This window comes from Nanorana parkeri, unplaced genomic scaffold, assembly GCF_000935625.1.
Source record: "Nanorana parkeri isolate BGI_ZX_2015 unplaced genomic scaffold, ASM93562v1 scaffold519, whole genome shotgun sequence".
Classification (NCBI taxonomy): domain Eukaryota; kingdom Metazoa; phylum Chordata; class Amphibia; order Anura; family Dicroglossidae; genus Nanorana; species Nanorana parkeri.
The window spans coordinates 847,323-862,648 of NW_017306787.1; the positions used below are offsets into that span (position 1 = coordinate 847,323).

General features: G+C 41.9%; 1 protein-coding gene across 1 annotated transcript in view; it reads right to left on the reverse strand.

Moving 5' to 3' along the window:
* The window catches only part of LOC108791007 (alpha-1A adrenergic receptor-like), a 29,449-nt gene extending 23,991 nt beyond the window's left edge, over positions 1 to 5,458 (reverse strand). Inside the window, exon 1 of the mRNA XM_018561364.1 lies at positions 4,516 to 5,458. Within this exon, the coding sequence (XP_018416866.1) occupies positions 4,516 to 5,413 (898 nt within the window). The 5' untranslated portion in view covers positions 5,414 to 5,458. The remainder of the gene's footprint in view (positions 1 to 4,515) is intronic.
* Between the last annotated feature and the right edge of the window lie 9,868 nt (positions 5,459 to 15,326).

Genomic DNA, 15,326 nt, shown 5'->3' on the forward strand with positions numbered 1-15,326 from the left:
CTGTTACAGCACAGCCAGCTTGCTGACTTGACAGTAAAATAGTAGTAGCAGTTTGATGAGCTTATTCCTCCACTAACTTTGCTCTTGTCTACTATCAGCACGTTCCTTGTCAACAAATTGCATGAAGCACATCTGACTGGCTCACAGATGTTTCCTTTCCTCTCCCAGTTGGAGTGCTGCTATATATGGGGCTGGTACCAAGTCAAATTAAGGTACTTACATTAGCTGCTTTGAAAATAAAAATGTAGTAATTCAATAATGAATAGCATTAAAGCCAAACTCTTCTCTATTTTGTTTAAATGTCCCCCTTGTGCTGAATAATAAATACAGCTTTGGCTGCAATACTAACCTTGAGGGCTTGTTCCCACCATCTCCAGACCAGTTCTGGATGCATTTCTGCATACTCGTTTATGCACGTTTTTGATGCATTTTTGATTAGTTCCGGTGCATTTTCCTTTCCTTTTTTTGGTTTGGGGGGATTCTTTCACTGACCAGTAATAGCAGTACAGAGGGATGGAGGGAGGACATGTCATTGACCAATGCTGGGAAAGAACAAGAAGGGGGGATGTTCCCCAGTCCACCAATACCAGGGGAGGAAGGAAGAGTATTTCACTGACCACCAACACCTGAAAATGTGGGAAAATCTTCTTTCCACTGACCACCAATGCCTTGGAGGGATTCTTCCTCCCACTAACTACCAGTGACTGGTATACTCTGTAAGTTGTGCTTTACATTATACTCCTGATTCCTGCACTTTATTAGCTATTCTGCACATTTCATACTGTTGATTGCTGCACTGTATATGATGTGCTTTATGTTGCACTCTATAAGCTGTGCTGAATTCTACCTACTCTTGACCATGAGTTTTGTTTGCTCAACAGTTGCTGGTTGCTATGTAGTTCCCAACTATTTAAATGATTATCCTCTTTAAAGTAAGCTTAGACAGTGTTAGTATCTGTCTATATCCTGTGTAGAGAAAGGCAAGTCTAATGTAAGCGTTTCAGTTTCAAAAACCGATATGCTGTGACAAGTTACACACAGTATGTGTCTGTAAGACTCTCACTTGTGGCACTATAATTAAGGAGCATTGTACAAAGGCTGCAGCATATGTGTGCATACTGCAAGTAGACTCTAATTAGCCATATCAAGCATATTGTAACCACACTGATTGTTTTGTCATGCTGGAGGTGTGACACGGATCACCTTCACCCCACAGTGCCCCTTATTCTCAGGTTCTAAGGCTGGAAGATATGATTAAAGGGGTAAACCTGGAGCCTGGGCTTTAATTTGTGTATTTTATATATAAGTTCATCATTTTTTCAGAACTGATACCGATTATGGGCCACCTTTCATTTTTGAAACCGATATCAGGTGCCAAAATTCTGTTTACATCCAGCTATGGAATCTTGTGCCGGCACATAAACACGTAGCCTGGTGACCGCACTGTGTTCATCTTCCGACGGCAAGATTCCGCAGCCAGCAGATGAATGTAAACAGCGGGCAGTGGGCTAGATATCGGTCAACCCCCACTAGTGATGGCAGCGAAGGGGTAACAGACGCCCGCTCCCAATTTATCTGCCGTCGGCTAGATTCCACAGCCGGCAGGCAGCTGAATGTAAACAGTAGGCAGTGGGCGGGAGCAATAGCCAGCCTGCTATTGCAAACTGCAATAGCTAATAGAAGGCTGGCTATTGTACCTGCCCACTGTCTGCTGTCAATCAGCAGGTGGGGGGGCGGAGGCATCGAGGAATCCCCACCGATGGCCGCTCATTGGCTGCGTGCTGTTTATATGAAGATTTTCTGACCGGCTTCTTCGATCAGCTGATCGAGGGATGCCGGCCAAAAGGGTGCCTCAAGAACTGGATGAATTTCACACAGTGTATGGCCACCTTTATTATCGGTAATATCGGTAAATGTAACGGATACCTATAATTTTTACATTTGTAAATATTGTTCACGATTATCGATAGATCCAATAATCGGTCGACCCCTACCCATAACATTTTAGAAGACTGTCTTCAGAATAATGATGGCATAAATATGCATCACCAGTGCAGACAGTCCAGCACAGGCTTAATCGCCACACAACAGTAATTGTCCTTGAAATTTCCATCATAGTCGATAGTTGATTAATTCTCCACGTCACAGATCATGGGTTTTCCAGAAACATACAAACAGTCAAACTTATCATCCAGGTTGGGAAACAATTGTTTTATCGTTGTAGGTAGCCTTATGGATGCTTGTTAAGTTAAAAAAAATACACATTCTGAAAGAACATGGAAAACTTGTACACATATCCACTACTGCTAATTCATGGGGGTCTCTGTGTTTATTATTTTAGATTTGCTGACTTTAGCTCCACTGGTCAACTGATGTAACAGCTATGCTAAGCAGCATCAAAGGTGCATCCGCTCAGAGATGCCCACTGCAACATAGCCTGGCTTCGGAAACCTGTTGCATCTTTTCTTTTAACCTCTCTCAACCTCAGGACAGTGATTTTTTACACATTTTCCCTGTGATGCCTAACGATGACTGAGAGAGGGTCTAGCTAGGACTGTACTAAATAGCTCTAAACAGGAGGGGAGAACCGAGGGAGTTACCCATACAAAGATGAACAAGTCCCTCCGGTACCAACCAGTGGCTTCTTTTTCAGGCAGCTGGTAATTAGATATGCTTATAGAAGACAAATTAATTTTAAAAGTCAATCTGTCATATGAGGTCCAAGCATGCGCATTGTGCACCTTCTCTTCTGTCGTACAATGCTGAGCTCAGGCTAGGGAGAGGCCATGCATGGCCAACATGTATACTGTGGAAACGAAGCATCTTTTTTTAAAACCTGAGGACTGTTTTTCAATATACTAGTGGAATGCATAGATACTTTTTTGGGGGGGAAAGGTAATATAAAGGTGAACTAACCCTTTAAATAACTCTTGTAATACTCTATATTCCACTCAGCACTCTGTACCTTGCTTCGTACTATTTGTTTTTCCAAGGAAGATTTCACACTCCTTTATGAAACACATTGGATCTGTGTTCTGCTTTCAGTGATTTCTTGGAGTGAATACAAAAGATAGAATTTTCTGAGTGTGAAGATTGAAGATTGACATGGCATGAACCCAGATATTGTTGACAGGCCTATCAGTTTGAGCAGTAAACAGACATCAGAAACGCAGAGTCCATATAAGCAGCTTGTGACTGATTGATATCTGGATGAGCAGAATACTCGAGTCATGTTTACTAAGCCACACTAAGGAAAAGAGCAATTCCAGCTATTTAAAACAGCTTCATCATTCTATATTATGGAAGAAGCAGTGAAGTGGCTTTTGACACAAAGCCAGCATTTTGATATTTTGTTGGAAAGTCACACAAGTTAATTATTTGTTATGCAATACAGGTTTAACAGAACAGCCCGATAAATGTTTTCATATGTTTCCATTTTCATGATCAATTTCTAACCTTATAGAATATTTGCGGTCTAGACAGGAACCTTAATTTTTAATGCAGATCTGTTGAGCGGCCTTTTGCATAGCAGTTTGTAAAGTCTGGTGTTAAATTAAAGAATAAGTGCACTTTCAGACAGATCCCACCCCTCCCCTCCACAGAAGCCTATTTATCGAGATCCAACACCTGCTACCTCCTGTGTTTACCGACAAGTGCTGTAATTATTCTCTCTATGCGGCTTGTCTCCCAAGAAGAGGAAAAGGTACACAAGTGCCACCAAAATTTATGGGGCTCTACTGCACAGGCCTGGCCAAGAGAAACAGACTTAAGGTTGGAGATACAAACAATCCCTGGATGCCATGGCGTCCAATCAAAATAAGTATATATCTATGGATGGGATGGGTAAGATCTCATAGGTCAGGAGAGAGGTGCAAAAAAACCAATGCACTTATGCTTTAAAAATACATTCTGAGGTGATCCTGAGAACTTTGCCTCCGGTGTGCTGGTGACATTCTTTGAACATTGCTTCTTACAGTCAACTCACATTGCTACCGAAACCACGTTCCTACTAAGCAATAAATGCATGCCGCCTTGTCCCAATTTGTTTTCCAGCAGCAGATAAATGTAATCTAGAAATCTCAACCCATTCCGACTTGCATCCAAGTTGCACATGCAGCCTGCCCTTCTGCCCCTACTCAGTGTTTTGTGCAATCTCCATGATAGCCAGTGCAATGTAGAAAACCGCCTTTCTACGTGCCGCTAGCTGCAGTGATAAGAATGTAGTAATCTAAAGCAGCATATGGCACAGCTGCACTGAAAATGTCAGCTAATCTCTTTGTTAATGCAATTTCATGCAGCTTACTGCTACTATGAAGACATGGAATATGTGGAAAGCAGGTGGTTATTGACAGCTGGCACTTGTCACCTTCTAGAGGAAGCCATTGATAACAGGTTGAGTTTAGGACACCTATTGCTCCATTTGTAGCTTCGGCTTTCAAGTTGAAATTTATGGAACAATGTCTTCAGCAGACTGTTTCTGAAATAGAAAGTTATCTAGTAATTAATATCACTTACCTATAGGCATAGCAAGAAAAAAAGGAAGCCAGCACAGGACAAAACATCCTACTACTATTCCCAGTGTCTTTGCAGCTTTCTTTTCCCTGGAAAATTTAAGAAGTCGTACTGAGAAGTGTGTTTTGTGCTTTGTGCTAGAATTGGAGCTGAGGCTATCAGGAGTGCTCTTCCGGTGAATCCTCAAAGTCACCTCTTCAGAGTCTGATTTCTCACATTTCATCCCGCGGGTTAAAACTTTGCCTTCCCTTTTGGCAACAATGTAAACCCTGAAGTACATGATAAGAATAATTGTAAGGGGAAGATAAAAGGAACCAAATGCTGAGAAGAGCGCATAACCTGGTTCTTCTGTGATTTCACAGATTGTCTCATCTTCTGGTGCAGGCTCCTTCCAGCCAAATAAAGGTCCAATCGAGATTACGAGTGACAAGACCCACACGCACAGTAGAGCAAGAAGAGCTCGCTTTTCAGTCATAATGCTGGGGTATCTCAATGGATAACTAACCCCTATGTAGCGGTCAATAGATATGACACATAAGCTCATTATGGACGCTGTACAACAAAGAACATCAACAGCTGCCCAGATGTTGCAGAAAATACGTCCAAACAGCCAGTATCCTTGAATCTCAAAAGTGGCAGAGAATGGAAGCACCATTGACATTAAAAGTAGATCTGCTACAGCAAGGTTAACAATAAAATAATGGGTCGCAGTTTGTAGATGCCGGTGACAGGCTACTGAAAGTATGACCAAGATGTTTCCAAGAACACCAAAGGTGATAAAAACCCCAAAGATAACTCCAATGATGATGGTTTTGGAAATACTGGTGGTTGGTGTCTGGTGAGTGCAGTTTAGACAGAGAGGGGTGGTGTCTACTGTGTTGTTCTGATTAAATAGGACCATGATCAAGTTGAATAAAGTCTGTTTTAAGAAATGTTGTCTCCAAAGTTCTGACTCAAGCAATACGGCGTACTTTTTTTTCACTCTACTATGTTAAAGTCCTGGAAATTCTTTTCCGGCCAAAATACACACTCATGCGCTGATTAACATGCAGAACATAGAACCCAGCCAATACGATGTTTACATTCCTCGTAGCTGTGATTGATTAGAGAAGGTAACTCCAACATCATTTTGAAATGCTTTCCTTCACTCTGGGCATTTCCCAGTTAGTCAGATGCATTGCAGATGTGAAGATGTTTCATTGCACACAGTTTCTTCATAAAATTAAATGTTTTAGCATTTCACATTTATTGTACAAATTGTCCTCATTCTGCAAATGTGTTTTTGGGTTGACTAGCTCCCCAATAAAGGCTTGGTTGTGGCGTAACATATAATTAGAAAAATTGGCTTTTCAATGGTTTATATTGTATGTTGATATAGCCTGTTTTGTATTATTCATTATTTTAGTTAGTAACACTTCATAAATGTCCATTTGATGAGATGAATCTCTCCCAGGGACAGGGTCAGTGAAGCTTTTCGGTGGATCCTGTATTTCCAGTCCGTTATCCTGTTTCTTGGAGGTTGCGGACTAAAATGCTCATCACAGAGTTTCTCTAATCGTCCTGGTGAAAACTGGTACACATAGTCCCTGTGACAATGATGTCTTCTCATGTTACTCCAAATGCTCTGATTACCTTCAATAAAAAAATGCATAGAGAAGGTCAGATAAGACTGAGCAGGTTAATTTTAAATGTTTTAACTAATGCATAATTTTACTATGATGTAAAGAAGAACTCCAGACAATGGAAAAATTAAGCCTTGTAGTGGGGCTAACCCCACAAACTGCTTGTTTTGTTCTAGGGGCTAAAATAAAGGGAATGCATTCAACAGATCCTCAGTACCACTTGGTTGCTACACCAGTCCCCGCAGCCTCTTCTCCGCCGGGTTCCGGCAGTCTAAGGACTCGTGACGTCATCAAGCCTAATGCAACTGCATTAGACATGAGGACAGCGAGGGACATTCCACCGACTGAGCAGGGAAAAAGATGAGCCACCACCGCAGGACCGAGGATCAGGTGAGTATATCTCTATAATACTGCCTCTGGGCCAAAATGAGCAGTTAACCCTTGCAGCGCAGGGGTAGCCACACTGTAATGGTTAATGTTTTCGATTGCCTGGAGTTCTTCTTTCAGAACATAGAAAATAAAATCCCGCTTTTCTAGCATTGAGCAGCTGGACTTTTTAAGACTTTAGCTACAAGTTACAAGATAAGCATAATTGTAAGGGTTTGTGTGCATGGATATGGTCTTCTGATATTCATAGCTTGCTGCACATCAAAGCATGCTGCATTTACCCATCTACACAAGCCCTAAATGAGCTAGAAATTCTGTCTGGAAAAACTCAAGAAACAAATGTTATTATACAGTATGTAACGGTCAGTTATTGTTATATGGATTGCCAAATAGAAGATGTCTCTTTATATTTCATCAAAATGTTTACCATCTACAAACAATATAAGATAAAAGAATAGAATAGAAAAACAATAGAATAGACTCTCAACCTTCCAACAAAACAAAAAAAGAAATCAAATCAACCAATCGTATTACATCTGACCTTTTTCTAGTTCGGGCAAAATAAAAGAACATTAAGCATCTGATTGGTTGCTTCAGCCAATACCATTTTATTTCCTCCGGTGTATTTAGAAAATTGACCCAGAGCCCTTCACATTTATAGAGGCAGGAAGAATGATGTCAGTACAAAGGCTACGTTAAACATTCTGACAGGTAAAACTATGATAACAGAATTCATAGGTCAGTCTGTAGAAGAAATATGAAATATGATATATGCAGTTTATACTGATCCCTTCAATGATGTAAGGTCAATGATAAAGGATTAATTACACTTCTATCATTTTATTCAAATAGCTCTTCTTGAGGACAGTTTAATTACAAGGTACTATCTGTGCAAATTGTTTTGCAAGCCATAACCACTATTCACATACCAGATCTGATCAGTTTAGCAAACGTTTCAGCTAAAACACAGAAATGATGCATGGAAAATAAGTATCATCAGACAACGCTTCCTAACTCTTCAAGTCAAATAAAAGATAAGACATTAAGGGCCCATTCACACCACAATGCTGTGCATCCCAACACACTGAAAATTGTGGGCGTCGCTGCTATACAGTGTATAGGCCGTCAGGACGCCAAAGGACATTGCATCACTGAAAATGAACACTTAAACCTTGCAGTGTAAGGGTAGCCCCACTGCAATAGTTAAGAATAGTTATGCCTAGAGTTCTTCTTTAAGCCTTTCCGAGCACCAATTCCTCACCTCAGTCTTCCAGTCCCTCCACTAAGCCCTGCTTTCCCTGGGACTCTCTTTAAATTCCCAACATTAAACAAATATATCAAGTGAGGGCTGGTGTATCCACAAAAACATTGTGCCTATTCACTAATTTAAAAAGGCGATAGGCAACTGACAGTTTTTTGTGCAGCAAACGATCAAGTTTAATATGGGCCCTTTACAAAACAATCGGTTCTGTAGAAGCTCTGAAACAAAGTCATGTTTGGGGAACAGTAATCCTGTTTTGACACTCAATGCAAAAATACAATAATCCTCATGCAAATCTGTAAACAGAATTAGCATATTTTAAGAGGCTTTCATGGTCTGCCTGCGTTACCACCGTCTGAATGCAAAGTTTATTCAATTATGACAACATGACACGGCTAATAAGGCAAATGAAGCTGATCTGTTTTGTCTATTATTTATGTATTAATCCAATTCCGCAGCAGACAGACCTGACATAAGCAGTCAGTGAATCAGCTTCAATGCACACGTTTAGCATAATTCTTTTTATGCGGATAACCAAGTTTGACATGACAGGAGGTAAGCTTCCTGGGTGTGTGGTCCAGCTAATTAATAAAGTCGTCCCTTGTTGCTTTACCACATGGGCCATCACTGCCTGCACGGCAGCTAATGCTGAGAATTTTGCTGCAATTTCCAAATATAAGAAAGTCTACTGGTTTGAGCAGGTCAATTCTCAACTCATTTTATTGAATTACACCAGAAAAAGTCCTGCTCACTGCATGGTGACATAATCTGCCTCTTTCCTTTCAAGCATCTAGCTCTGGGTACTATGCTCTGCGGCTTTATGGTTAGCAGTTCTGTCTTACAGCATTGGGGGGCCCTGGTTCAAACCCCAGTCAGGATGGAGTTTGCATAGTTTCCCTGCGTTTCCTCCAGCACTCCAAAGAAATGCTGGAAGGTTAAGGTCCCTACCCCCTGTATGTGAGCTACGAACCTTAGATTATAAGCTCCTCGAGGGCAGGGACTGATAGGAATGTGCTGTTGAAATTGTTGGTGTAATATAAATACCTATAATAAAATCTAAAAATGGAATTGGGTCCTTCACAAATGCATCTCTTAAGGGTAACTCCACTTGAAAAAGAAAAATCTTTAAAAAAATGAATATAGCATATGTTATTGTTGTACAAGGAATTCTGTAAGTTAGTGTTATTGAAAACAACATATCCATTTTTAACTGTAGCTGCTGTAATGTTCTAAATCTGTCAAAAAAATGAATGCAATATGGTGACATGGAGGCGTTCTTTACACAGTTGGAGTACAGAACGCCTTCAGAAATATCACTTCCTGCTTCTATGATTGGCTGACTGATTTTCCCAGAGGGCTGCACTAAGATACAAATATGATTTTTGGCATCCTTTGCAATAAGAATGTCATTTTTGGTGAGATACACCCTAAGGGTTAATGACTACTAAAGGGATGCCGACACTGCACCTTTACTCATCACAACACAGGAAGTCCACCAGCTGACTATAATGAACACAGACTCTTCTATTCAAGGATCAGTTTGGAAAGGACATGCTGCAACAATCAGCTTTTTCTTCAGAACAGAAACAGTTAGGGAACTGTAACAAAGTTTGGTAAAATCCTTGTAATGTACACAGATCACCCAGAGAAGATTGATTTTTTTTTCTCCACAAACATGAAGTTACCCTTCACTGCAATGTATCTTAAGGTTCAACATTAACTTGTAAATTCACAAAGTTGCTTTAGGCAATTTCCTATTCATTTTCACCTTATTTTGATAAAAAAAATATCTATTTACAGGGGTGTGGAAATTTTTGAAAAAACTACTTGTCCAAGGACTAAAGTTGGGGCCGAATCTACTTGTCCCTCATGACAATCTACTTGTCCTGATACAAAAAAATTATTTTAACCAAAACCGTATTTAGTAGTGCTAAGAAGCACTTCTCATTGGTGAGTGCCGTCAAGATGACTGCGTTGACCAATGAGTGCTTGCAATTTGCGAGCGAAATTCAGAATACATTTAACAGGTACAGATAGTACACCCGTATTGGTGGACGGGAAGGACCGTTCGCCGAAAGGTAAGTATAGTGGGAGGGAGATTTGTGTGGGTAATTCCATTTTCCCAAATTACTTAGGAAAGTGAATTTACCCTTTAGGGTTGGTGCAGACTTGGTGATTCCCAGGACGTGCGATTGTGTGCGGTTGCATCCGCATGTATGGGGTTACATCTGCGTGGCAATCGCTGAAAAAAAGGTAGATGTACCTATTTTCACGACATGCACTGCGCAGTGTTTTCACCTTTTTATTTTTTACATTTTTATTTAGTTACATTTTTAAATATTATTTTTGACTTTTTCACAATTTAACTTAACTGTATTGCTATCACACAGGGAATAATAATCCCCTGCGTGATCCTCAGCGCTCCGTACCCGCCCCCCGCTCCGTCCACACCCCCCGCTCTCGGCGCTACACCCACCCGCTTGCAGCGCCGCTCTCGGTGCTCATTTAAGAAAATAAACCACTTGCAAGGCGCTCGGAACTACATGTCCCGGGCGATACGAATTCCACACCCCTGCATTTAAAGTAGGGCTGCAACAACTAATCGATTAAATAGATTATATTTGTTAATGAGAATCGCTGGCAACGATTCTCATCATCGATTAGATGCTTTTCGATTAGTTTTTGCCGCCACTCTGCTCCTCCGTTCTTCTCCCCGCTGGTGATGGCTGCAGCGGTCTGTGTCCCTTTCAATCCCCGCTGCTCTCCCTGCCTGTATGGGCAGAGGCAGCGTGGACACAGATCACTGCAGCTGGGACCAGCGGGAAAGAGAGACCGCTGTGACTTTGCAATCCCCTGCTGCCCCCCATACCTCCGCAGCCGTTCCATGTCTCCTCTTCCCCGACCCGTTCTACCTCTTTCCCACCTCAGCCCCACCCCGTTCTGCCTCAGCCCACCCTGTTCCGCCTCAGCCTCGCCCCGTTCCACCTCAGCTCCGCCCCCAGTGCCTCCACTGCCGCCCCGTTGCTCCTCTGCAGCTAGAGGCTGGGAGCCATGCCCAGCCTGCTATTGGATATTTTAAAATGCAATAGCCAATAGCAGGTTGGCTATTGCACCCGCCCACTTCCTGCTGTCAATCAACAGAGGAGGACCTGATGGAGAACTTTCTGGCATGCCGCATTTCGGACAGTTTTTCTCAGTGTAGGAGTGAAGATTATACTTGAAACTAAATGAAAATTGACATCATTGGGCCTCTGTGCTTTTTTAAGCAATACATATAGATCATGGCTGGTGGAGGGTGCTGTACATAGCTTCCTGAAAACATCACAATACCCTGCCTCGGTACTCCTCTCAAGAGGTCTCATTCCTGATACAAGCAGTGGGCTGGCTCCTGAGAGGAGTTATGCAAATATGAGAATGCCTAGATGAGTGGATGTCAGTCTGGAGGAGTGGGTGTTCCTAAGCAGATTGTATTTGCATGCAGACCACCCTAGGTAATGCCCACCTATGATGCTGAGCCTCTATGATTGAAAAAAACTGAAATCCAATGACTCAAAGTGGCGGGGCCAAGGACATTCAGGCTGGGGAGGAAATCACTAGATGATGTTGGAACGTCCTCCAGCCAGGAAATGAGGTCTGCTCTATCTGACTTGCTGCAGCTTCTAATACACATTTTGAGAAGTTCAAAATGTGCAATAAAAGCAATTTCAGTCCAGGGAAGGCCGGAGTTCAGCTTAATTTCTATTGAGAATACTCCGCACAGAAGGAATGATCGGTTTCTGTGTTGAAGAATTATAGCTGAACTTCCATAGGAACAATATGCTTGTTCAGCTATATAAAGATATATGCAATGTTCTACAACAGAACTTTTGTAAGTCAAACAAGCGATATTTTAATGTCACCATTATAGGCGACACTTTGATGATGACAAAGTACAACACACCTGCCGGCAGGATTAACAGGCCTGTAATAAAGACAATGATACTGAGTGTACCTGTGCTTTGTCTCTTGCTGGTGAGATTATACGGGTCCGGGTTCTGTAGTCTGCAGATCCGAGATATATCTATTCCTTGGCGTTACCCAATAAATCCAGTTTTCTCTAGCACAGTCTGATTGTTATATAAACATGGATATCTGAAATCGACCTTCAGCTCTCATAGAACATTCTTTCTGGAGTTTTAGACAAAAACCTGGGACGTGTTCTTGTTTAAAACTGCTGCGACAGGCATTGTATACAAATTAATGTATCAGGGGTGTTGACATTTTTTTTTAAAACGACTTGCCCAAGGGCTAAACTGTGGGCCCGAACTAGCTGTCCCAACACAAAAAATAGTTTTAAGCAAAAGCATATTTAACTGTGCTAAATAGTGCTTCTCACTGGTCAGTGTGGTCACCTGACCACGCTGACCAACGAATGCTGGCAATTTGTGAGCGAAATTCAAAATGCATAGCGCAGGGCTGCGCTGGACAGCATTAGAGGGTACAGGTAATACACCCGTACTGGTGGAGGGAAAGTACTGTTCCCGGTGAGGGGGGAAGAGAGATGGGGCCAGATATAAACAGGTAATTCCATTTTCCCAAATTACCTGGGAAAGTGAACTTACCCTTTAATGTACATTGTGTGTGTAAAGGTGTCCATACACTGTACAACCCTTGCAAGACTTTTGTCTTGCGAGGGTTGTAAAGCAATTTAAAAAACGTACGATATGCCCATCTTGGACAGGCAGATCGTACTTGCGATCATCGCAAGCCCGTCCCGCTGAGGGGCGGGCTTCCGATTACTGCAATGCTGAACGGGCAGTGTGCGCGTGCGCACACCGGCCCGTTCTGCAGTTGTCGAACAAGCACGCCACTAACCTGCCGAGAATCTTACGATTCTAGGCGGGTTTTCCAGCCTGCTTGTTCGACGGAAGACGTGCGACCGTACAGTAGAAACGGTCGCACGCCTTCCATATTTGTGATTATCGTACGATCGCGGGATTTCCTGCGATTATCGTACGATAATCGTACAGTGTATGGGCACCTTTAGAGAGCACTGCTGCCTGGCTACCACAATACGGCACACAGTGGAATGGCGGCAGCACTCAACGCACACACACAATGTCCTACGCGTGCATATATTTGCATACAGATGGTGGGGGTGGCAGGGTTGTTTTTAATTTTTTTTAATTTTTATATATTTTATTATTTTTTACTTTAATTAGAAAATAATCGTTAGCTGCAGCCCTAGAGTACAGACGTTCTTCCTTCTTCGCTCTGTAGCCCGCTCTCCCTGAGCTCATTTGCCGTGCCAGAAGAGTGGGGGATCCCAAAAACCACGGCGGGGGGAGGAGGAATGGAAAAGATCGCTGCTCATTTTATACAAGCAATCTGAGATCACTTGTACTATATGAGCAGCGCCGATCTACATTCTACCTTTAGCTCTACTAGCCCACAGCAGGGCTAAATGTAGAAAAAAACGAAGGAGTCACTCAAAACAGGAAGTCAGGACCAGCGCTCAGGGGACCAGGTGATTCTGCAGGAAACTATAATTTTTAAACATCAAGGAGCAGCATTTATTGTAAGTGATTTCATCAGCATTTGAAATAGCTGAAATGTCTTTTGACTTTAATATCACTTTAAGTAAATCATTTTGTTGCAAAGTTTCTTTCCTGGAGATCCTGCCAGTAGCCGCACTTCCTGTTCAGGCTGTTGAGAGCACAAAGCCACTGCCTCACAAATAGCATTGGCACCAGCATTGGCAGCCTGCCATGTGAGCTGCTTAAAGTGACACTAAACTCAGGAGTTAAATCTTAAAAATACATTCAAGTACCTTAACTATTCACAAAAATGTATCTTATTTGTGTATCACTCGGCTGTAGATCCTCAAATCATCTCTGAATTGGTGCTGACACTATCCTTCCTTCTGGAGGGTGACTACTTTTGTTCTCCATAGTCCCTGTGTGTGTTGTAAGGTAGCCACCGATCCAATCTCTCTCCCGTGATGGACTACAATCTCACATTTAGTTCACAATTTGTGAGATTGTAGTCCATCACGGGAGTGAGCTTGGAGTGGTGGCCAGACACAAACTCGAAAAAGAGATTTTGGGTTTACATGCACAATACGTGTTATAATGTGATTGTACAATCTTTGTACAATCTACTTTAAAGAAGATCTCTGGGCAAACATTTTCTTAACCCTTTCAGTGCCCCCCCTTCCCCCACTACAAAGCGTAAGTGCTCATTTTTGTCTAAGTGCAAAAATAAGTTATACTCACCTGATCCTCAGAGCCAGCTGGGTTTTAGATCTTCCAGCCTTTTTCCCCCCTCCGCTCCAACAGCCTAAGGTCATGAGTCATCACGTCATATACGTGTAAAGGTGTACAGGCAGGGGTGTCTCTACACTTTTCACTGCCTGAGGCTAGGGGGGGGGGGGGGCACCACTCAGCTCCTGGCAACATCAGAGTAACATCAGAGAGATGCTGGCTAGAGTGTCACAGGTTGCTAAAACCTCTGAGCAGCCTAGGACGCTCTTGCCCCCCCACGGGACTCAATGTAATGCTGCCTTTGCATGTAAACAGCCGGTACCGATTTTCAGAACTTTTTTCATTATATGGTAAAAAATAAAAACCCCAGTGGTGATTAAATACCACCAAAAGAAAGCTCTATCTGTCACAAAACATTGTATCAAATTATTTACGTACAGCATTGCATGACGGAATAAATGTCAGTCAAAGTACTGCAGCGCTGAGTACTGAATGCATGTCCCGGCAGACAGACATACTCCAGGGCAGTTGTCTGTCTGCATTCCATTGTATGGAGTTAAAACAGAAATGATCTAAATGCATTCTTGGAACTCATAACTGTCCATATAACTATGTTGTGTCTTTGGCCATTTTTGCAAGTCCCTTATACATAAAATAAAATACTTTGAGTAATTACATTTATTCTTAATTGTTAATGGTTTGTACAGACATAAGGAGTTAAATGTTGTAAAATAATGAGGGAAATAAAATATAATTAACTTTTCTTTTATCACTTTAAAATACTCTTGCTAGAGGCGACCCAATGCGTTCTGCATCTGTCACTTCAGATTAGCTTAAAATAGAAGTAATACTGGAAAATACGGCGTGTGTTTCAGCATTGCCCATAGAGAGGTCCGTGAGATAAGTCTTCCTCATCTCCCATGCACGCTCATCTTACATTATATTGCAGTCCTTGTCTAGCTTCTAGGCACAGCATAATTTCTACACCAACAGAATAATACATGAGGCTTAAATAAAGTCAGATTGATCTTGAAGACTCGCTGTGATTACAGATATTTTATGGATCCTCTCCAGACTTAATAATGAAAATGTTAGTGTCATTGTATGGACGTATCAGACAAAGCACCATCAAACTGGAGGAAGGGAAACTCATGATAGAAAAAGAAAAGATCAAAGAAAGATTTTGTTCATTTTCAGTACGGCGCAAATAGGTAAAATTACCTATGGCTACATCTTATGTCACGTTTAAAATCAAACACAGGCACAGGGATATCGAGTTTAGCAAAATCTTTTGTGTTGTGT